At 42.2% G+C, this 23,307-nt stretch overlaps 1 protein-coding gene across 1 annotated transcript; it reads right to left on the minus strand.

Annotated features, from left to right (window-relative positions):
• Positions 1 to 939: 939 nt before the first annotated feature.
• Positions 940 to 17,975, minus strand: flot2b (flotillin 2b). The gene is made up of 11 exons (XM_072692244.1): positions 17,764 to 17,975; positions 17,108 to 17,189; positions 9,051 to 9,141; positions 7,532 to 7,655; positions 7,302 to 7,420; positions 7,055 to 7,168; positions 6,846 to 6,965; positions 5,108 to 5,322; positions 4,763 to 4,946; positions 4,532 to 4,681; positions 940 to 4,120 (listed from the first exon to the last, which is right to left on the minus strand). The coding sequence occupies exons 1-11, from the start codon at positions 17,810 to 17,812 to the stop codon at positions 4,082 to 4,084; spliced, it is 1,287 nt and encodes a 428-aa protein (XP_072548345.1). The 5' UTR covers positions 17,813 to 17,975; the 3' UTR covers positions 940 to 4,081.
• Positions 17,976 to 23,307: the final 5,332 nt, after the last annotated feature.

The raw sequence follows: 23,307 nt of genomic DNA on the forward strand, positions 1-23,307 counted from the left end.
AAAAAATTATAATAATTAAAAAAAAAAAAATAATAAAATGAACCAGCGAGTTCAGAAACCAGGAAGACAACTAATGTGTGACTGCAGAGAAAAAAAATAAATAAAAAAAAATCAACGAAAGCTAGTCAAGTCAAGAACACTCTTAAGGAGATGGGCGTGGGTGCATCATCGTAAAAGTCTGTCATAAATGTACACACAGATGATATAAGATACAAACCATAGGACAGCTGACATCAAGGGTTCTTGATCTGATGCACGCCAAATCACCTGTCAAACATGGTGGAGGCACTGTTACGGCACAGACATGTGTGGATTGCTGGTGTGTTGATGTCGTGACTGCTGAAAGAAGTAGCAGGATCGGAGCGCTTTGCTGTATAGATGGATTATGATGCAAAACGTGCTACGAAAGCAACCGAAGAGCTTCTTAAGGTAAAGAAATGGAATGTGCTTAAATGGCACTACACTTTAGCCAGTGAAAATGGGAGGGATCATGCAAAAATAGATGTAATCACACCCTGACTGCTTCATTTCAAATCCACTGTGGTATTATACAGAAGTCACACTGTCTAAATACTTATGTACAGTGCACCCTTCACATCTTTTCCCTAAAGAGCTTGTAGCGTTTCAGAGTTCCTACTCCTACCTTACTATTTACACCAACAGAATGGGAATGCCCTAGTCTTGAAGATGTAAGGGGGGGGGGGTTTACAATGGACTTACAATGTTCATTTTTCATGTTGTTCTGACTTTAACCACAGGATGGCGGTAGTGTACAGACACAAACACACCAGACGTGGTTTTGCTCCTTCATTACTTCCTTCATTAGCTTTAGGAATATTCAGGATGCGGGAGAAAGGGCTGTTTATGGCATAGCTTGAACACAACAAGTCGCTTTTGAAACAAAAGAGCTTTTAAAAAATTCACACAGACCAAAAAAATACGGTCACATTACATTTATTGTACCTGGACATACATGCACAACAAGCATGCAGAATAAAAAATTAAAAATAAATAAATAAATTATATATATATATATATATATATATATATATATATATATATATATATATATAAACGACCTTCACGAGTGGCATATTTCATATTCATGGCTAGAGTTTGACACAGTTCATTATGTGTGGCTTGCTTGTAGTTTCTAATGCAGAACAGAGCAAAATACAAACCGTACAAACCGAATATCGCTTAGAAGGAGGCCTGCGTCTGTAGTGTTATGGCTTTAACAGTCCTGAAATTCAAATGATCAACAGAAATTAGGCCTAGTCTTAGAATAAAGCTAACTCTGTTGTATAAGTGCTATTTCCCTAAATCTGCTATTTAACGGAAAGTGTTATCAGTCCAAAACCGGGCTTGATCTGCGACATACCACCCCCCGGATTTTACAAACACATAAAACAAATTCCAGACGCTCACGTTTTACATCATGAAACCAAATCATCCATCCAAGAATAAAAAGTCCTGACGTCTTGGCCTCATTATCTGGAGTCATAGTAAGTGTGTAGGAGAAAGAAACGAACGAAGGTTACTGTACATAAGCATTTCTGCCTGCCACAGCACGAGTGAGCACGGCACAGCACGCCTATATAAAAATCGACCGACTCTAAATCTCTACGCTGCTTCCTAACTCCCAACGGTCCTGCAGTCCCGCACGCTCTCCGGCTTTGTGCTTTCTCTGCACTGGGGGCCAATGGCCGAGTCCTTCCTCCACTCCATGCTCCTGTTCGAGCAGGAAAACACAAAGCTGCGTGCGGTGCAGGTGGACTGCAGGACGTTGCTGCTCACTTCTGCCCACCAAGAACCCGAAGAAGAAAAGGACACAACAGCTTTCACAGTGACAGATCACACATATAGCTAGATAACCTTTAACCTATAAAACTGGGCACTCACTACTCCTAGCCTAGGAGTGATTTTTTTTTTTTTTTTTTTTTTTTTTACTGTACATGTAAAGCCCTACTGGAGCTGGATTCCTTTTTACTAGTGGAGGTTCAGTGATGTTTGAATTTGTACACTGGTATGTCGCTGTGTTTAGGCACCCCTACCACATGATGGTAGAGAAATAGCTGATCTCCACACAGCAAAAAACGGTGGACTGCAAAAGATCCTTCATGAAGCTGTGGCAGGCTGTGGAGGGGTGGTGCACTGTTCTACTGTGCAGGGACACCATCTTCATGGAAGAGTCATCAGAAGAAAACCTATCCTGTGTCCTCGCTGCAAAATTGTGTGTGAGAAAGGTGCAGAATTTCATGACAAGAACACCTCTCCAACTGTTAAGCACAGGGTGGATGGCTAATGCTTTGGACTTGTGTTGCAGCCAGTGGCAATCCACAATGGACTACCTTAAGAGGGGCAAGCTGATGGGCCGAGGGGTGCCCAAACCTTTTAATGCCACTGTAAGGGACCTGGATTAAAATCAGTATGGCCTGGACTTTTACATCTGCGCCATCATTAAAAGTACTGCCGGTTACGGATGTCGGAACTCCATTTTAGCAGTTAGCCATCGCTGCCAATAAAAAAAGTATTGGTGCAGGTATTACATTACCATGAGGCGGACATGGGTTTGGCAAGTTCTCTGCTGGATTGAAACCATGGATCTTGCCGGTAACCACCGAAATTACAGCACCACCTCCCCAGGAAAAAAAGAACCCCAGGTCAAATAAGGCTTTAGAGTGATATAACAAGAGGCAGCTCTTTAGCTATGCTTGCTTAATGAGTATTCTAAAAACAAACCAAAATAGAACATTACATACAGTACATGGTTTCCATGTATATGTATAATACAAAAACATTCATAACACACAACAAAACAAACAACAAAAAAAAAATCTATCGCTCCCTCTCTAAATTCTATCATCGTCTGATAGGCCTCATGGATTTTTAGGATTCTAAACTGGCATTGGCTGCCTCGAAATGCCTGCTTCTTGTTTTTAAACCGTTAACCCCTTAAACCAGTCCGCACTTCAATCCCTCACTCTCGTGAACACACGCAACTTTCATAATATGGTAGTTTCAAAGCAGTGACTGAAGAACTGCAGTAGTATCCGTATAATTCGCCCACGGTTTAAGGGGGTTAAGAAGGCAAGAGGTAGCGGAGTTTGTTTGGAGTACCACGTTGCTGTGCCCCGTACCTTGGAGCTTTGCACAAGGGCATGGTAACAGTGGCTAGAGCCACGGTCACCCTGTATTTTAAAGCTAAAAAAGAAAATTCCTAACATTAAAACTCGCTTCTAAAATAGTGCATTGATTGCTAAAAAGTCACACAATTAAATCCATTCATGTAAAAAACTAAAGACAAAAAATAAATATATGAAAAAATGAGCATCAACTATGAAGAAAAAAACATTCCATGCAGGAACATCGGACCTTGGTTTTGATGTCGGATTATTTAGCTGAAAGCAATCATGCAGCACATAAAAGTAGCACTTCGCCGATCTAAGAGGGCGATGGAAATTACCCCTAAGGCAATGTTATCGCCAGAGAATTCCCTGCCCTAAAATGCTACACGCTACTTAAAAGCTCCTTCAATGCTAATGGCAATTTCCAGATTTCCTGAATAATGGTCAGACTTGTAAGCACTGGTAGTTTACGATGGCGGCGGCTAACGTTCACCAGATACATGGAGAGCAGGAGAAGTACTTAAAGCTAACTCGCAGTTTAAATAAACAGAACTAATAAAGTGTATGTAGTGTTATTATAAAGATATTAATCAACCAAAACCTATACATTAATAAATATGAGGATGCCTTCACGTGCTTATAAAATAACTGAAAAATGCAAAAAACAAGTAGTGTAGTAGTGCCAGTAGTCTCCAAAATGCACCATAATACACCCATTCATTCATTTATCACTGAAAATAAAACATAAACAGTACAGGAGGAGCAGCAGTACATGCAAATAATCTGGTCCTATAAAACATTAAGGCACCAGAGGTATAAAAATCCACTTGTATTATTATTATTTTTTAACGTCACCTTTTTTTCTTCTTTTTTTTTTTATAATCTTCAAGTGTTCTGAAGGCATTCTTAGTGAGTGCATAAAACATACCGACGGGGACATGAACTGATTAGGCTCAAGCTTCTGCATTGGTCATCTTCTGTAGCAGAGGGATCTGTTCAAGAGGAAGAGAGTTCAAATTCAGATGTATTCGGTCCATCAAAGCTTCACAATGCTCTAAATCCCCCAACTTAAAAAGACTTGTAGAGTTTGAAGGGTTATCAGACACGACGGAGTGCTACAATTAAAACCCCAACAACATGAGCGCTGCTGATATCAAAGCACTCAAAGCTAAACTGAGCTTTAACGCAATTTCATCATTCGTCTCAGATCCCCTGTGACTTACGCCTCTTCTTACAGTGCTTTCATTATTTCTCATGCCTAGCTCAGTGAAAAAAAAGTGGGGGTCGAAAGAGAAAAGGGGCTACACTTTCAATTAATGCCACATTTGTGCCAACAGTCTTATTTTGCAGAAAGGAAAAGGTTGTTTTGGCAGGTTTGTCATTTTTGGACAGCCAATGCTTACCTTCGACAGATCCACCCCTGTGAGCGCATTGACAGACACAGGCAATTCAGCCAGCAGACGATTCACCTCACCCGTCACCCGGTTGCCCTCTCCGCTCAGTATCACAATCTCATTGGTCTTGGCCAGAGGGGCAGACACCTTGGCAGCAATCTGTAAGTAGGCACGGAGATCAAAGATCAGCACTTGACACCCAACCTCCGGGCGTGTTCATCTGACTGAATGGTCCTTCACCTTTGGCAGCGCATCCAGTACCAGCGCAGCCTTGGCAGCCTCCCCGTACTGCTGGTAGGCATCCGCCTTCAGCCTCATCTTCTCTGCCTCGGCCTTGCCCACCGCCTCAATGGACTTGGCCTCCGCCTCGCCGATCTTCCGAATTTTCTCTGCTTCGGCCTGCGCGGTCAGCACCTTCTTTATCCTTTGAAAAGAAAAACGCATTTCCTCCATCATTTCAAATCAATACCATGCTGCTCACACACACACATACACACACACACGCACACAAGATAAAAGAACCGTGTCTGCTTGAGGTGGGAGCTCGAAGAATCTTTTTGGGGCGTTCAGTCAAAGCGTACGTACTTCTGGCCCTCAGCCAGCTGCTGCATCCTGTACGCCTCAGCCTCGGCTGGCCGCTTGACTGTAGCGATCAGCTCCTTCTCCGTCCTACTGATCTCCTTCTCCTCGATGACGATTTGCTTCTTTCTCTGCACCACTTCAATCTCGATCTCCTCCAGACGGATCTTCTGTTGCTCCTTAGCTGCTTGGAGCTCGTACGCCAGCTGAGCCTCCGCTTTCTGCTCAGGGATACAGATCAATGGGTTATATGATCAGCAGGGTTTTCCCTGGTCCTACAGCCCAAACTTAACACTTTCTACCACAGACAGCTTCCAGCTTCCAGTCAGTGAATCTACAGGTATATCTATTTCCAGGACCTCGCACCAGTAAAGCCACAGCCACACATACCAGACCAGCAGTGTCTCTAGGACAGAGCGGGGCACCCCTTGGTAAACAGTGTTACCATATTTAGGCATGGAGGTTTCACCCTGAAGCTGCCGATGGCTAGCAGCATGACCGGGATTCGAACCAGGATTCAATCCTCTGATCATAGTGACCACACCTTATTCGGCAATTCAGTGAATTCAGGCCAATATTTTAATCTCCCTCTTGGTATCTGTACAATAACAAACTGAGGCTACTTGCAATGCAGTGTTTTGACTAAGCCTCTACAGGAAAACAATGAGAGAGGTCTGTATGCCCCCCTGTAGAAATGCAGTCTGCAGATTTAACAAATACACTACAAATCAGTGTTATTGTGGCCCATTTTTAACATTTTATAGGTTGTAAAGAACTGAAAATGCTCATTTGTTAAATTTGCAGATTTAAGAATCTCATTTATTGAAATCTAAAGCTATTTCAATCGAAAGTTACATGTTAATATAGGACCCCTCCTTTGCCATCACCTTCACAATACCTGCACCAGCTCTTTCCCCACAATTCCGGCCCAAAACATGACCCCGACACCTCTTTGCTGACGTCGGCAGCCTTGTTGCGACATGGTGGCCATCCACCAACCATACTCTGGACCATCCAGGGTTGCACGGCATTCATCAGTCAACAAGACTCACTTGTGCTCTGAAGGATCCTACCAAAGGCACCAGCAGCTTGAAATACCCATTTGCTGCTTTGGAATGGCATTTTAGCAGCTGCTCTCTAGCTGACCGGACCAGTCTATGCTCTGAATCAGCCCCAAATATCTGCACAGTGCGATGATTATGTTTACGTTTTTGTGAAATGTATATCTATCTAATATTTTCATACCATGTTCTTGCTTGAAACCTGTGGCCTGCTTAATAATGTGGAGCGTCATTCTTTAACAGGGCTCACCTGGCAAACTAATTATCACAGGTGTCCAAAGAGCCCTGAGACACAACACCATCCCGGAATTGAATTGAAATACAAAAATAATTATCTTCGACACTTAAGTCCAATTTGCATAATAATGTGGAACATGGTGTATATTGCAGAACTAAATATCGCAATGCCAAAATGGCAAATATCGTGCGGCCCTAGATGAATGTGTTTCCACACAAAGACACATCGCACACACCCAACTATCAAACAACGCCAACCCACCGTGATTTTATCAGTTAAAATCAGATGGAAAAAGGTCAGAAAGGTGAAACCGTGGTTTTCCCTGCAAACAAAACAGTGAGTGATATATATGGAAGTCATGCTCTCTGACCGTGAGTATGCGGAAAGCCGCTATCCTACTCCCCCCTACTTCATTTAGGCTACAAGAGGCCACACACACGCTCACCTTGGTGTTCACTTCTTGGTTAAAGGCAGCTTTCTGGAGATCCAGCTCCCGCTTAGAGTTAGCCATTTTGGTGTCGGCCAAGAACGTGACGTCCATCATTTCCTTCTTGCACTCGGCTTCCTGGGCAGAGTGAATGGAAAAGCATGCCCGTTGATGAATGGTGTCCTCTAACAGGAAGAGGGCCACATCTTGGCTTAGAAGCCGCTTACTTTTATTCCGGCGTCTCTTTCTGCCTCTGCCACGCCGATGTCCGCGTCCCTCTGCACCGCGGCCGTCTGCGTCTTTCCCAGGGAGCTCAAATAGTCCAGTTTATCGTAAACATCCTGCCACAACAAAAACCACACTCATCAGTGTCTTTTAGAAGAACTGCACTGGGTTTATGCCACTTGAGGGGTAACAGTAAAGGGAGAGAGATCAGGGTGATTATGGTGAATGTGACCAAACCAAAGTGCTCACTTTGATGGTGAAGCTGAGGATCTCGATGCCCATCCGGCCGACGTCAGGGGCGGCCACCTCGCGCACCAACTGGGCAAACTGGTCTCTGTCCTGGTAGATCTGCTCTACTGTCAGAGTACCTGTGGTGTATTCAGAAACAACCTGATGAGCGCATCTACAACTCTCAAGCATCAAAGCATGGTGGTGTGGTAAAAGGAGAAATGTGAGACTATGGGAAACAGTTATATCACCTAAAATGGAGCGCAAATGCCCTTCCAGAGTTTGCAGCACCACGGCTTTGATTTCCATAACGGATTTCCCCAAAAACTGCTCACAAGCGATCGCCAGCAGATCCTGGTCAGTCATAACCTTCACCTAAAATTGATTCAACAATAAATGGAAAAAACACACACATCCATGTTTATTGAACCATGCACATCAATATGGAGCTGGTTAAGCCTTCACTCTTCTGGGAAGGGTTTCCGCTAGGTTGGACGGCTTAACGCCAGTACTTGTAATCCCTGGTCACTACTCATTTCTTATATCTGTAAACATGAAAAATTCATTCATTTAAACTCCTCCAAAAGACGTTACCTCAGCTCAAACTATGACCCCTAGTCCTCCTGCACCAAATCATACAGTTAGCACTGCACATTTGGGTATTCACCCAACCTCATTCATCAGTTTCCAGTTGGTAAAGTGTAATTCTTCACTCTAGAGAACTCTAGAGATTCTAACGTTTAGCAGGACATGACCACATTAGTGTCAGAAGGTGGGAGGGAAAGGATTAGGTGGGTGTCACAGACATAACTGTGGTATGAAAGCTATAAGAGAATATTATATTAACAAAGAACATGTCAGTGTAAAAAGAAAAGCGGTGAGGGCCTTGTGGGACACCGGTGGAGATTCTACAAGGATGCACAGAAGGACCCTGTGGCTGACGGTGTCAAAGACAGCAGAAAGGGCAAGACAGCTCCACAGTCTAATGCTGGTATGCTTTAGCCAATGTCTGACATGTTGGAAAGGTGGCATCCAACGAGAATAACAGGTTATTGCGTGGCTGTGTGCTTGATTTTATTAAAGTTAGCAATGAACACTTCCATTCAGCCAAAAAGTTTATTACTGAGGTTGAGCACTGATGTTGGGCAATACGTCCTGGAACACAGTCATCATTCAAACCCTCTCCAAAGGATGTTACCCAGCCCAAACTATGACCATTATTCTTCCTCCGCTAAACCTTACAGTTGGCACAGTACATTTGGGCAGACAGCATTCGCCTGGCATTTAGCAAACCCAATATTTGTCCATCACACAGATGGTCAGATGGTGACGAGCAACTCACCACTCTAGAGGGAAGTATTAGTTGGGTGTCATCAAAACAACAGTTCTAAGAGAAGACAATTAAAAAGCCAAGTGAGCAAAAGTAAAGAAAAAAAAGAGATGAGGGCTGACCACCGAGCCTTGTGGGACACCTGTGGAAAGTCATGTGCATGGAGCTGATGTAGATCCACCCCATGTTGCTTGAAACAAGGGCCCCTGACAGTTAGGTGCCCCCATTTCGGTGGGATGTGCCTTCCCTTTTCAGGCGGAGATGGTGATTCTAAGGTTGGCAAGGATGGACAAGTGGATCTTGTTGCTGAGGTCAAGGTTAATCAGGACCAGGGGTCCCAGGGGTGTCACATAACTTTACCTATGTAGTGCTTATATATGTGTACACTGCATAAACACGAACATACGTTTGTCATATGAATGATATCAGAAATTGTTCACCTGAGCCACGCCTGTGACTGTAATAGCGACTCCTTCCGCCGTCTCCACACTTTCACACTTGGGTTGCAGAGTCATAATCTCAAGAGTAATCCTGCAGGGGAAAAAGGTTGAATGGAAAAACGGTTATTAAAAGGCATATAAGTATAACACGCTTTGTCTGCTCTACAAATATCTGAAACATCGAGTGTGTGTGTGTGTGTGTGTGACACTAAAAGCTGCAACATTGTCATGGAAAGCCTGTTCACCGCAGTGCAAACAATCGCAGGGGTTTGCTGTTTACTGTTAGTAGTCAGAAGGATAAATGCTCCTGCTGTTTCCAGCAGAGCACTTTACATCTATAAAGCCTAAATAATCGGATTTGATAATAAATATGACATTAAAGCTTACCATATTAGACTGTTAAAGGGGTGGAGGCACATAATCAGATCTGCCACTCCACTGCCCAAATGCAGAGGCTGCTTTCTAGAACTTAATCTGACAACAATGCTGCTTAGTGAACTACAATAAAATACACATTCGGAATATATGCAGAGCTTTTATGTGGAGTAAGATCCACATAAGAAGGTAACTGAAGCCTATAGACTTTTGAACAACTGGGTGGTGATGGAGATACTCCTAATGCATCCAAAGCAACTATCAATACAAAAAATATCAAGTACAGTTGGAATTAAAAGGGGTAGGGAGAACAGAAGGCAAGAGAGGTGGCAGTTTAACGTGGGTCTGTGTAATATTCATCAGTTACATTTTCTGACCATTTCAGACTAAATCTGTAAATAATAGTAATAGTAAAGATAAACATGGATTTCCATGCATTTTCTTTTATTTTAAGGCAAGGCATGGCACGGCGAGACGGACAAATCCACCTGTATACTATGCACAGTACGCTGGTCCTGAAATTACATGATTACATGATTAGTGATTTCAGTGTGACTGAGGTCCTAACATGTGGACTGTATAGACGAGTAGATGCATCATCGTGTGGATCACCAAGGTCCGGTAAACCATTACTGACCAGGTTGCATAAAAGTCTGGGCGCCTCTGGTCACTTGAATAGATAGCGAATAACATTTTCGGGATATTTCTGTAATATTTTCTGCTGGATTACTTTTGATTTCATTACTAGAGTTTCAAAATATTAAACATAAAAATACAGCAAATGTTGGATGCACACCATTCATTCTTTCTCATTTTATGCTCCTCACAATATGAATAAAATTAAAAAAAAAAAAAACTCTTGATTTTCAGCTTTTTCTATATTTGCAGCTTATAAAGAAAATGGATGTACAGTACTCCAATCAGATGGGAGGAGGACACAACACCTGTGTAAATGGTCAATGAGATTGGGTGTCATGTTTTGTTGACTTTTCATTTGGGTGTGGTGGAGGGACAGCGGAATAAAGGTTTGTGAGTCACTTGAGCCCTGTGTTTGTGTTGTCTCTGAGCCTCGCTGCCTCCCGGGTCACGGTGGCCACATCCCTTTCCCCAGCCACGTATGCAGAGCTCTGGTGCACCTTCACCTCAGTCTCAGCCACTGATCTCCATAGCTTCAAAGTGATCGTTGGCTCTCATGGCTTCCTTTACAATTCTCTTTCCTGCTCTGATGCCTTTTGAGTTTTGAGGGACGACCTTGCCTAGGCAGAGCCTGATTGGTCTAACGCAGAGTCCGATTCCTCACAATTGACCCAATGGTGCTCAGTGGGACATTCAAACACTTAGATATTAATGGTGCAGCCTTTTCATGTCTTGTGCATGACTATGATTTTGAATTGAATTTTCTTCAAAAGCTCTTTCATTTTTAATGTGTAGAGCTGTCCTTCAGATTCACAGTCTGACCAGTGGTGCATCAATTAAGGGGTCGGTCATCTATCCAGAAAAGAGGAGCTTATTGGAATTATTTACACCCAGTGGACAAGACAACAACGTCTTTATGTCGGGAACAGGGGAAAGAGCATCCATGCCACTCTTGTTTCAAGGTTGGGGAAGCGTGTTGGGAGTATGAGAAACCACAGCCCTATTTTGAAGACATGCTAATGGTTTGTCGTAACCGCTAAGTGAAGCCATTTGCCCTGATGCACTGAAACACCCATTTATTCAACACTCATATCATCAGGTATCATAGCAGAGCAAAGCTGAACAATCAAGCTTCAACTGATCTACTAATTTCTAGCCTTAACTAAAATAATAAACACAGAAAAGTTGTCCCATAAAACACAGACACAAAGGATAAAGTCTAGTAAATAAAAGGTATAATAGAATATTTCCTATAGACTTCAGCTTGAAGGATTCACACCCCAAACTATGCGACTGTCTAGCAGACAGGCCTCTGCATTCCCACAAGCTAATCACATCATCTACGTCTACGTGAATTGAGCAAGACGTAACGGCTGGCTGCTGCTGCTATGTTAGGTATTTCTGTGTGTGAATCCTGATACTCTCATCCACCACCAGCATGACAGCCTAGAAAGGCATAAAATAAAATAAAAATCTGATGGTATGAGTCTACAGTTGGGGATTTGGGGATCATCAGGCTCAACAAGTATCAGATAAGTGGCGGAAAGAGGTTCTCTGTGAGGTAATGAATGGTTCTTCGAGTGATGCTATAGAAGAACCGAGTTTGGTTCCATAAAGAAAGGTTCTCCACTATAATAAGGTGCTGCTTACCTCTGTACACAATGTAGAAGCAGTGACCTGGCCAATAAGCAAAAGGTCACTAAAACATGAGACAAAGTAAGTTATCCACAGGGGTCATGCGAAGGTTTGGGCACCCCTGGTCACTTGAATAGACGAATAGCGAATAAGATTCCGCCGGATGATTTTTTAATTCATTATTGTTAACAGTTTCCAAATAATAGATATTTTTACAATTTGGGCATTCTGCATGGTCAGGTTCACACTGCACGAGTTTAGCCCATATTTGTGAGTCGCAGACAAAAGCCTCAGGTTGGAGGCAAATCGGCGTTCGCTCCGCACTGGTGTGAATTAACTGCCGAAAGACGCTATCCGAGAGCTCACCAAGCGATCACTGATGCCTCGCAAGCCCCCTGACAAATATGTAGCAGGCTTAATATCTGGACCTTTCATTTTGCATCAGTTTTCGACCAGTTTCTGGACCGGGACTAAAGCAGACAGATTTGCTGTGACCTGGTTCCTTCTGGTGAAAGATCTTTTTTTTGCAAAATAGCACTCTCATGTCTAATACAAACACTACCCCCTTAAATATCTGTAGATATCTACACCATTACAGTACCATAATTTTCCATTTCTTAAACCTTGAAACTCTAGGCCAATTTTGCCTGATTATTTTTTTTTATATATAATTTGACATCAATTCCAAAGACAGTCCCACATGCCCTAATACTTTCAGGAGGTTCTAAGCTACTTAGATAGCTACTCGATTTGATACGTAAATAATAACAGAATTGAGATATCTGTACAAATGTGACCACGTTTTGAGGGTATATTAACTTCATGCCTGCAATCCTAATGATGACTGTTAACGAGCCATAGCCCTAACAAGCTAATTAAGGCCTGAGACCTTAGCTGTTGTATGGTGCTCATTTCCTCTCTTTTCTCACTCTAAAACTGTAGAGTGCAAAAATGTGTTTTGTCTTTTGGAGATCAGTTCATCTTCTACTTTTCTACCTCAGTATTCACAGTAACAGCCGCACAGACGTTCGCATTCCACTGTATGTTGTTCATCTTGAGATTCAATCTCTTCTCGCTGTGAAAAACAAGAGCTGCAATGTCGCCGGCTGGCTCGCCTGAAGACAGCAGCAAATGTCGTCACCAGATCATTGTGATTAGGTCATTATGCACAAATACAAATTTCACTAAATGGGATTTCTCGGTTAGCCAGACAAACGGAGATGGAAGAATGGGTCATGTGATCAAAGCAGTCATTAAGGCAAGGATGCCTAACCAACACCTCGGGCAAAAAGGGGTTATATCTAGTACTGAAAAAGTGTTCTTTGAATCATAATGATAGAACCATCCACAAAAGGTTTTCCACCAATGCAAAAAAAAAACAAAAAAAAACATAGAAGCATACAATAGTATTTTGAGTTGTTACGGTTCTATATAGAAGTATCTCTTTACTAAAGAACCCTTGAAGAAAAAAATGTAGTCCTTTAATAAAACGCATAGGGTTCTATTTTAGCGATCTTTTGGCGAACTTTCAACTAGCTTGATTTAGTCTTTGCTATCGTAACTTAGAGGATCTTTGAATTATTAGTCTGAGGTTTTCTTGGGTAAATAGCAAAGCACTTTTGTAAGTCGCTCTGGATAAGGGTGTCTGCTAAATGCCTTAAGTGTAAATGCAACGGTGGGAAAAGTACGCCTTGCGTGGCTCGAAACTCTTAAAAGGCATGTACCAAGTCTCTTAATGAATCATGGGTGTGTTTTGGGGGTAACCTGCAATAAACCAATCAGTGTGTCGCTTGCCTTTCCTTTTAAGAGCCAGGTGCGGATTGCTAGGTCAGTGGTGTAAAGCGGGGGTGTATGCACGTCGGGCTGCACGTGCCTGTGTTGACAATTCACTGCCAAGATAGTAATACACCAGAAACTGACCTAAACACCCCTCACTTTGAGACCACCATGTCCATCAGAGTAGATATATTCACAGGCACCGCAGCTATTTAAGCGACGCAGGAGGATGCCGTGAAAATAGACCCACCAAATGTTGGTGGGTTGAAAGATAGCAATGAGCATCGCGAAGCGCCTTGCACAGGGTGTAAGATAGGGCCCACTGTGTGAACTGTAGCATATTTTTGTGGGCACAATCGCTTTACATAATTTGACTAATATCGCAAAATTATATTTTTTTAAAGCAAAAAGCAGTGTGTTACTGTGATTTTATCATAAATAGTTCTAAAACCTAACCGAAATAATAATAACAACTGCAACACACGGCCTCGAGTGGCTTATTAACGATGTATAAAACGACAGCAACATAAATAAAATATTAATAATAAATTATTAATACTTGGTCTTTGCCAGTCATGTCTGTTTATTGTCTTTGACATCACCAACGAACCATTTGTAAAGAGCCTGAGGTGCAGTGAAAGTAAGCGATGAACTGGAGAAGCAGAGCGAGAGGATGCCAGGGACTGTCATTCATTGACCAGACTGATCTAACCAACCTGCTGCCTCCAACCTCGTACTTGGATATTCCCAGCTGTGGTCGGCCTGTGAACAGCTCAGAAACTACTAAAAGTAAAGCAGACGATTGCAGGGACATTTCGCAGTCTTAACAAGAGCAGATTTACCTGTTTCTGCTGCCCTGCGTGGGCGTCTACTTTCTAGCGTGGCTGATCCTAAATAACGCATGGATATAAGGATAGCACTGACTACTTTAAAAGATGGACAACTTGCACAACACATAACACAGTCGTACAATTCGCCCATAAAAGCAAGCGAATGGGGGGGGGGGGGGGGGATAGTCAGAGTTAGTCACACAAAGCAGCATTTACCAGAGGATCTCTCAAAAATTACACTTAATTCTAAATAAATTTCAGTCCAATACAAACCTCCAGTCAATAACGACGCTGCCAAACAACCATGGACCGCCCAAGATGGACAGTCATATAGCTAGCTGTGTTTGATGGGAAATAATCGCCTTTAACGTCATTTTTACTTACCGAATGACCTGTGATGATAATGATAATGCAGCTCTAGCAGTTTATTAACATCAAGTTATCAGTGTTATACACCCCCTTTTCCCCCTCACATAGGTCTTGCAACCTCTACTCTTGCACCAAAACAGCTCGCAAAGTGACTTTATTTGGGTGCAAAAGCCAAAATGGCACCGTATAGAGTATACAGAGTTAACATACAGTGATGCAGGCCGAGGTCAACTGCTACAGGCAGATCTAGCCGAACCACAGACATCCGGAGCTGGCCAGACATTTAAAAATATATATAATAATCATTTTATACTGCAGTTTCACAGCCAATCCCACAGATTTAGCTATTTTTTTTATTCGATTTATATTTTAGTTTCGGTTGTTAATAAAACAAATGGTCAACTCCTCAGTTTGAACCCAATGGAGGTGTCAACTGTCTCGCTCATCCAAGTGAGCAGCAGGACAGTCCATTACCTGAGCTGGTGCATTAACAGGCCTTCAGAGTTCGGCTGTAAAACTAAATTTTTATTCTTATAAACAGAACTCAGTGCAGTACTGTACATAGAGTGTGTGTATAGTGTGTGTATAGTTAAGTGAGGGACGACACGCCTGATGTTTTACACCCGTGATGTGATTTACCTGTAACTATCTAACAAAATGTGTGAACTTGACGACCGGCAAGATAAAAAATTTATCAAATTAAACATTACAAATGACATTTTTGTGTACATTTACATTTATGGCATTTAGCAGACGCTCTTATCCAGAGCGACTTACAAGGTTACCTGTATTACAGAGGAGGGCGAATGTAGTGTTAGGAGTCTTGCCCAAGGATTCTTATTGGTGTAGTGCAGCACAGTCACCCAGACCGGGACTCGAACCCCAGTCTCCCACATGGTGTGGTAGTTCAGTGGCAGGTAATGGTGTTATCTATTGCGCCACACAAAACCATTATGTAAAGAGTACAGTTCCCTGTGCAAATTTTAAACTATTTATTTCAGCAATAAGAAACCTTTGAATGTATAAACACCAGATCACATAGAAGAACAGATGCTAAAAAGACAAATACAGTTAAAAAAAAAGAGAAGAATTTCTCATTTTGGAGTATCTTGTGAGCTAGTCTGTAGCACAAAATGTGGATCCAGATTTCTTTCGGACGCCCCCCTGGCAGAGCATGGATCTGTACAATTCCATCACCATCAACCCTGATTTACCATTTTCCCAAAAATAATGGTTAATACTAGACTCCCATGAGTAGGGCTTTGGAGATGTTACAAGTAGTGTTGCACTGATACCGATTCCAGCTCTTAAACACAGTATCGGTATCTGCAATAGAGAGAACCGATACCATGAAGCTTACTCTGACTCAAACAACAGCCAGTAAGATCCAGTCATAGACAGTTATTACCACTAAACACACATTTAATGAACTTTTCATTACAGCTCTCTCCACTTTCTCTCCATGTGCTGTTTTTGTTTTTGGAGTTTCAGCAGCTGGTTTAAAGACTAACACACACTGAAGTTCAGTACTTTTTACACAGAGACGTGGACCTGAATGTGAAATCACTGCAGAAGCTCTTTCTGTTTCTAAACTGGTGTTTTATCACTGCTCTGAAATGGGAATTTTACACACTGATTAAAAAGCTGTTTGGTGAAGCTTAGCCAGATTCTGCTTCCCTGCCTGCACGTGTTTTTTGTGATACTGGTGGTTGGTGTAGTGCAACAGATAACACCTCTACCTGCCAGTGAGCTACCACACCATGTTGGAGGCTGGGGTTCGATTCCCGGGCTGGGTGACTGTGCTGCACTCCGCCAATAAGAGGCCTTGGGCAAGACTCCCAACACTACATTGGCCCTCCTCTGTAATACGAGTAACCTTGTAAGTCGCTCTGGATAAGAGCGTCAGCTAAATGCAGTAAATGTAAATGTTTCTGCATTGTGGACATTCTGATTTGTTCAAATGTGCAGCTCCTCAACCAGTAAACGCTGATCTTTCAAGCTTATTAGATCTTTGTTTGGGATCAGATATAAAAAAGTACAGCTATAAAAAGTGGAACACTGTAAATATCAGGATTTAGAGCATCTATCCAGGATTTAAGTCAAACTCTGTACTCTGTATCGGCAGACACTTGAAAATCTGATATCGGCATCGGAAAGGTAAAAGTGGTATCGGTGCAGCCCTGGTTATAATAAACACAGTGATGGAAAAGCACTACTTTTTGTATGATGTTTTATAGTATTTATTCTAATAGCAGTGTTTTACTAAGCAAATCAACTTTTGCTGAGCTATTTTCCACCCCAATGTATAACATATGGCAAAATACATTAATAAATAAGTAAAAAAAATATTATTTCTATGGCAATCTCCACATCTGGCTGAAGTTATCCCCCCTTACTCTGGACAAACAACCCCAGAGACAACATGGAGAGGCTTACCTTTGTGTGTCGGACAGGAACCACCATGCCCAGGCCCATCCGCCCACTACATAGGTCTTCTCATCTGACCCAGTACAGCCACCTGAGGAAGCAGGCAGAATTACAGCTACTGCTGTACCACACAGCCAAGCCATTAGACAGATAAGCCAGGCGCCCACACGGTCATCCCCATGTTAAACGGCCTGCCCCCTGAACTGAGGGACTCTAGCTCCGGCTAAATGGTTAGAGGCAGAGACCTAGTCTGACATGTTGGTGAATCAAGCTCGATTACTGTATCTTTCTACTAAATATCAACTAAATATCATTTCATATGATGTTTTTAGCCAGCATCTGAACATCCTACCTACAGCAGCTATAGCTCGTATCCAGGCATCTGTGCCTGTAAATCCAGCCAGCTACGATACGATGGGACATGAGCTGCGAGGCTGGCTGTGGATTCCCGTTAGCCAGCGCCTATCACAATAAAACCAGCGAGCGGCACTGCCAGCAGAAAGGCTAGCTACCGATCCAGCAAGCGCAGCTATCTGCTGGTTTAACGCTGGGCTGAGGAGGAGACTGCTAGCTAGCGCAGCCCGATGGCCGAATTACTGAAGTACCGTTAGCCAGCCGGCTAGGGTAGGGTAGGGTAGGGTGGGATGGGATGCTAACGGTCGTACCTGACACAACGAGGGCTTCATTCGGTCCCACGGTCAAACAGCTGCCCATACTCGCATATGTGGTTTACTGTTCAACACCGTTTCTCACGAATGAACGGTCGGCTCTGCGCTCGGGAGACGCCGTTCAGCTGCTCGGTCCGGCCGCTCACAGTTTGTTTGGTATCCTCTGAAGTGTCTGCCTCCGCCCCACTGAGGCGACGTCTGGCATCACCGTATCAGCCGTTTGTCAACACGGCGGGTCCAGCCCCCTGCTCTCAGGGTGTGAACACAGGGTAGGTGAGCACTGCGCCGCTTTACTGAAGCTCCAGGTTCTGCTGTTCGTGTTATATAATCTAATATTATATAATATAATGTATAATGTTATATATGTATATAATAAGTGTTTTGTGGCTCGTAGCCCTAATATATTATCTTGTGGCCACAATATATTATCTGGTGGGCCCCAATATATTATCTTGTAGCCCTAATATATTATCTTGTAGCCCTAATATATTATCTTGTAGACTCAATATATTATCTTGTGGCCACAATGTATTATCTTGTAGACTCAATGTATTATCTTGTGGCCACAATATATTATCTTGTAGACTTAATGTATTATCTTGTGGCCACAATATATTATCTTGTAGCCCTAATATATTATCTTGTAGCCCTAATATATTATCTTGTAGACTCAATATATTATCTTGTGGCCACAATGTATTATCTTGTAGACTCAATGTATTATCTTGTGGCCACAATATATTATCTTGTAGACTTAATGTATTATCTTGTGGCCACAATGTATTATCTTGTAGACTCAATGTATTATCTTGTAGACTCAATGTATTATCTTGTAGACTCAATGTATTATCTTGTGGCCACAATGTATTATCTTGTAGACTCAATGTATTATCTTGTGGCCACAATATATTATCTTGTAGACTTAATGTATTATCTTGTGGCCACAATGTATTATCTTGTAGACTCAATGTATTATCTTGTGGCCACAATGTATTATCTTGTAGACTCAATGTATTATCTTGTGGCCACAATGTATTATCTTGTAGACTCAATATATTATCTTGTAGCCCTAATATATTATCTTGTAGACTCAATGTATTATCTTGTGGCCACAATGTATTATCTTGTGGCCACAATATATTATCTTGTAGACTCAATATATTATCTTGTGGCCACAATATATTATCTTGTAGACTCAATATATTATCTTGTGGCCACAATATATTATCTTGTAGACTCAATATACAGTTTGTGCAGAAATATTAGGCAAGTTGTATTGGAGAGGATTCTTTTTATTATTGAACAACAACTATGTTCTCAATCAACCCAAAAGACTCATAAATATCAAAGCTTAATATTTTTGGAAGTTGGAGTGGTTTTTTTTTTTTTTTAAAGATCTTAGGAGGATATCTGTTTGTGCAGGTAACTATTACTGTGCAGAATTATTAGGCAACTTAATAAAAAACAAAATAATACCCATCTCACTTGTTTATTTTCACCAGGTAAACCAATATAACACAAAATTTAGAAATAAACATTTCTGACATTCAAAAACAAAACCAAAAACAAATCAGTGACCAATATAGCCACCTTTCTTTACCATGACACTCAAAAGCCTTCCATCCATAGATTCTGTCAGTTGCTTGATCTGTTTACAATCAACTTTGTGTGCAGCAGACACCACAGCCTCCCAGACACTGTTCAGAGAGGTGTACTGTTTTCCCTCCCTGTAGATTTCACATTTTATGAGGGACCACAGGTTCTCTATGGGGTTCAGATCAGGTGAACAAGGGGGCCATGTCATCATTTTTCTTCTTTTAGACCCTTACTGGCCAGCCACGCTGTGGAGTATTTGGATGCATGTGATGGAGCACTGTCCTGCATGAAAATCATGTTCTTCTTGAACGATACCGACTTCTTTCTGTACCACTGCTTGAAGAAGGTGTCTTCCAGAAACTGGCAGTAGGTCTGGGAGTTGAGCTTCACTCCATCCTTAACCTGAAAAGGTCCCACAAGTTCATCTTTGATGATACCAGCCCATACCAGTACCCCACCTCCACCTTGCTGGCGTCTGAGTCGGAGTGGAGCTCTCTGCCCTTTACTGATCCAGCCTCGGGCCCATCCGTCTGGCCCATCAAGAGTCACTCGCATTTCATCAGTCCATAAAACCTTAGAAAGATCAGTCTTAAGATATTTCTTGGCCCAGTCTTGACGTTTTATCTTATGTTTCTTGTTCAAAGGTGGTCATTTTTCAGCCTTCCTTCCCTTGGCCATGTCCCTGAGTATCGCACACCTTGTGCTTTTTGATACTCCAGTAATGTTGCAGCTCTGAAATATGGGAAAACTGGTGGCAAATGGCGCCTTGGCAGCTTCACGCTTGATTTTCCTCAATTCATGGGCAGTTATTTTGCGCCTTTTTGTTTCAACACGTTTCTTGCGACCCTGATGGCTATTTGCCATGAAACGCTTGATTGTTCGGTGATCACGCTTCAAAAGTTTGGCAATTTCAAGACTGCTGCATCCCTCTGCTAGACATCTCACAATTTTTGACTTTTCAGAGTCCGTCAAATCTCTCTTCTGACCCATTTTGCCAAAGGAAAGGAAGTTGCCTAATAATTAAGCACACCTTAGATAGGGTGTTGATGTCATTAGACCACACCCCTTCTCATTACAGAGATGCACATCACCTGATTTACTTGATTGGTAGTTGGCTTTCAAGCCTATAGAGCTTGGAGTAGGACAACATGTATAAAAAGTATGATGTGATCAAAATACTAATTTGCCTAATAATTCTGCACACAGTGTATTATCTTGTAGACTCAATATATTATCTTGTAGACTCAATGCATTATTTTGTGGCCTCAATATATTATCTCCTAGCCCTAATATATTATTTTGTGGCCCTAATATATTATCTTGTAGACTTAATATATTATTTTGTGGCCTCAACATATATTCTTATTGCCTCAATATATTATGTAGTGACCTCAGTTGTTATTGTGTAGACCCAAAATAAAATAACAATTATTTTAGGGCCCCTTAATATAATTATATATTTTGTGGCCACTATAAACAAACATTTTGGCCCCATTATATTATCTTGTGGCCATGCCTTAGTAAACAAACAAAAAAAAAAGTCACTTTAGATACGTCACGGCAGCAATACTCCAGAAATTCACCTGAACACACCTCATTTCGAGACCACCACGCCCATCGGCATAGAAAATAGACTTTTGGCAGGGTGTAAGAGAGGGCCCTAAGGCTTATTACACACTGAGGTGTATTACTCAGTAACTAAAGGGACGTCTGTACAAACTGGTGGGGTTATTCTTTGGTAATAGAACTTTGTAATAACACTTTTGGGCCACCAGGGGTTAAAACATAACTTTTGCCAGCAACAAGCTCCCCAGAAAAAGCATTCACAAGCTGTGATACTTGCCAAAGGGGGTGTAGATCATGTAGGGTGCCCAAACTCCACTTATTTTAAACTTCAGGCCCTTTACCCTTTTTTTTGTCCCTTTAAACCTGTAAAAGATGGCAATAAACAAATGATCTGCCTTAAAATGTTGAAGAAATGTGTCATCTTTATACGTTTTAGAAGAAGCTGACCTGACTATTCACAGTAACAGATATGTTAACCAGGGCTGCCCACTGGGTGCCACTGTGTAGTGCCCTGCGTTGCTGCATATGTGACAACCAGGAACGTTTCAAAGCTTCCCACCACAGAAGTGTTCCCGCAGCGTCAGCTGATACGAAGATGATATTCAGCTCACTGCACACACGTTATAGCAGCACTTTCATTTCAGCACTGATTCTCAGAAAGAAACATCAGGATCAGCAGTGGCAGTGCTCAAAGAAGTATTCACATTCATTCCTCAGGTAGAAGTGGAGATACTAGGGTTTAAAAAGACTTCTATAGAATCTGAAGTATCAACGTAAGCTTTTTACTGCAGTAAAAGTGTAAAAGTACTGGTTTCAGAACGACTTACAGTAAAAAAAAGTAAGGGACAAAAGCTTAGGCCACACCACAGGGGTCTATAGTGCTCTACCCCTCCTCCCCTCCCCAAAAACCCATTTCTCTAAAAGCCATAATGAGGAGAATGATCTATTAAAATGTTGATGGTGAAAAATGTTGGGCTGCACTAGGCTCCTGTTTCAGCTGCAGATCTGCCCATTGAAAATGAGGCATTTTAGTAATATCAGCTCAATTAAAGGAGCGTCTCTGTGCTCTACTGAGCTTTAACATGAGCTTAACATAATGACATAATGACTGCAGTAAAGTGTAGATAACCCATATTTCTACTTAAGTAAGGTAATGAAGTATTTGTACTTAATTACTTGACACCTCTGGCAGTGGTACCTCAGTACTGATCCCATCCTTTAGTATGAGGTCAGAAGGAAAATGCCCCCTCTCAGAGATCAAGTGCTCGTTTGGCTGATGTGGGCACATAAGTGGCTCTTTAAAAGCGCCTGCATTAGTATGGAAAAGATGTTTGGCCTAAAAAGACCAAACCTGTGCTCTCGTACTAAACACAGGATTTTTGTGTATTTATTGGTACTGAAATAAATGTCTGATGTGCCTGAAAATAGGCCTCGAAGGCCTGATGAAGGCATGATGGAGATGGTGAAGATGATGTGGAGAACTGAAATTTGGATTCCCTTAAAAAGATTAAGTGGATTATTTCTCCTAGTGTCAGAGGTGCCATATAGGGAGGTGGAGGTGGGGGTTAGGATGGTTCTTAGGGCCTGTGACTGGCAGGGGCCCTAAAACTGCTTCAACTGAGTATTTTGGAAGAATTATTAGTTGATGAGTTTTTGAGCCCCAAAGGTCTCTTACCTAACCTTGAAGACATCAAGAAGGTAGAACTATAAAGGTATGTTTTGCTGAACTCTTGTATGACCATCTTCACAGTTCTTTAATTTTATACACCCTGAGCACTGGAGGGTCACTGCCAGCTAGGTTCCCCATCATGCTATGCTACCAGCACTGGGAGGGATAAAGCTAACACGTGCTTTCTCCAAGGCATGTGCAGAACATACTCATATTTCCCAACTCAACATGATCGAAGGAGAACTTTCCCCACTAGTTCTGAGCGATGAGGGGCAGGGAAAGCAATCCTTCCCACTCAGGGAGAGCCAGGCTGGGATTCCCAGACATGGATGGCTGTGGCATCACCAGGGATTAGGCCAATAATCCAAGAGCCAGTATTTTGTAGACTATGTGTTATTTGTGACCCTAGCTATCTTACATCTAGGGTACAATTAATGGAGCAAGGGTTCATTATCATTATCATTAAAAGCATCATTAAAAGCACTTAAGTACTCAACTTCCCTGTGGATCTGCAGTGGGACTTTTTTAGGCTGTGTCTGAAATCGAGGTAGCTGACTTGACGCCTTGTTGCCCACGGTCTCTCACAGGTCAGTGCTTTGTAAGGCTGTGTAGTGATGAAGGCCTCTGTAACCGAATCACGAGGGCAACACAAGGTATTGACAGCTCACTAGCCATTAGCCATTAGCCATTGGCATTTCAGCCCAACATAA

This window comes from Salminus brasiliensis, chromosome 11, assembly GCF_030463535.1.
Source record: "Salminus brasiliensis chromosome 11, fSalBra1.hap2, whole genome shotgun sequence".
Taxonomy (NCBI): domain Eukaryota; kingdom Metazoa; phylum Chordata; class Actinopteri; order Characiformes; family Bryconidae; genus Salminus; species Salminus brasiliensis.

Excerpts from the sequence above, each read along its gene's own strand:
- flot2b (XM_072692244.1), bottom strand. The coding sequence starts at position 17,812 with ATGGGCAGCTGTTTGACCGTGGGACCGAATGAAGCCCTCGTTGTGTCA. Across the intron at positions 7,421-7,531 it reads GCATTTGCGCTCCATTTTAG|GTACTCTGACAGTAGAGCAG; the intron begins GTGATATAACTG and ends AATACACCACAG. Across the intron at positions 5,323-6,845 it reads ACCAAGAAGTGAACACCAAG|AAAGCGGAGGCTCAGCTGGC; the intron begins GTGAGCGTGTGT and ends ATCCCTGAGCAG.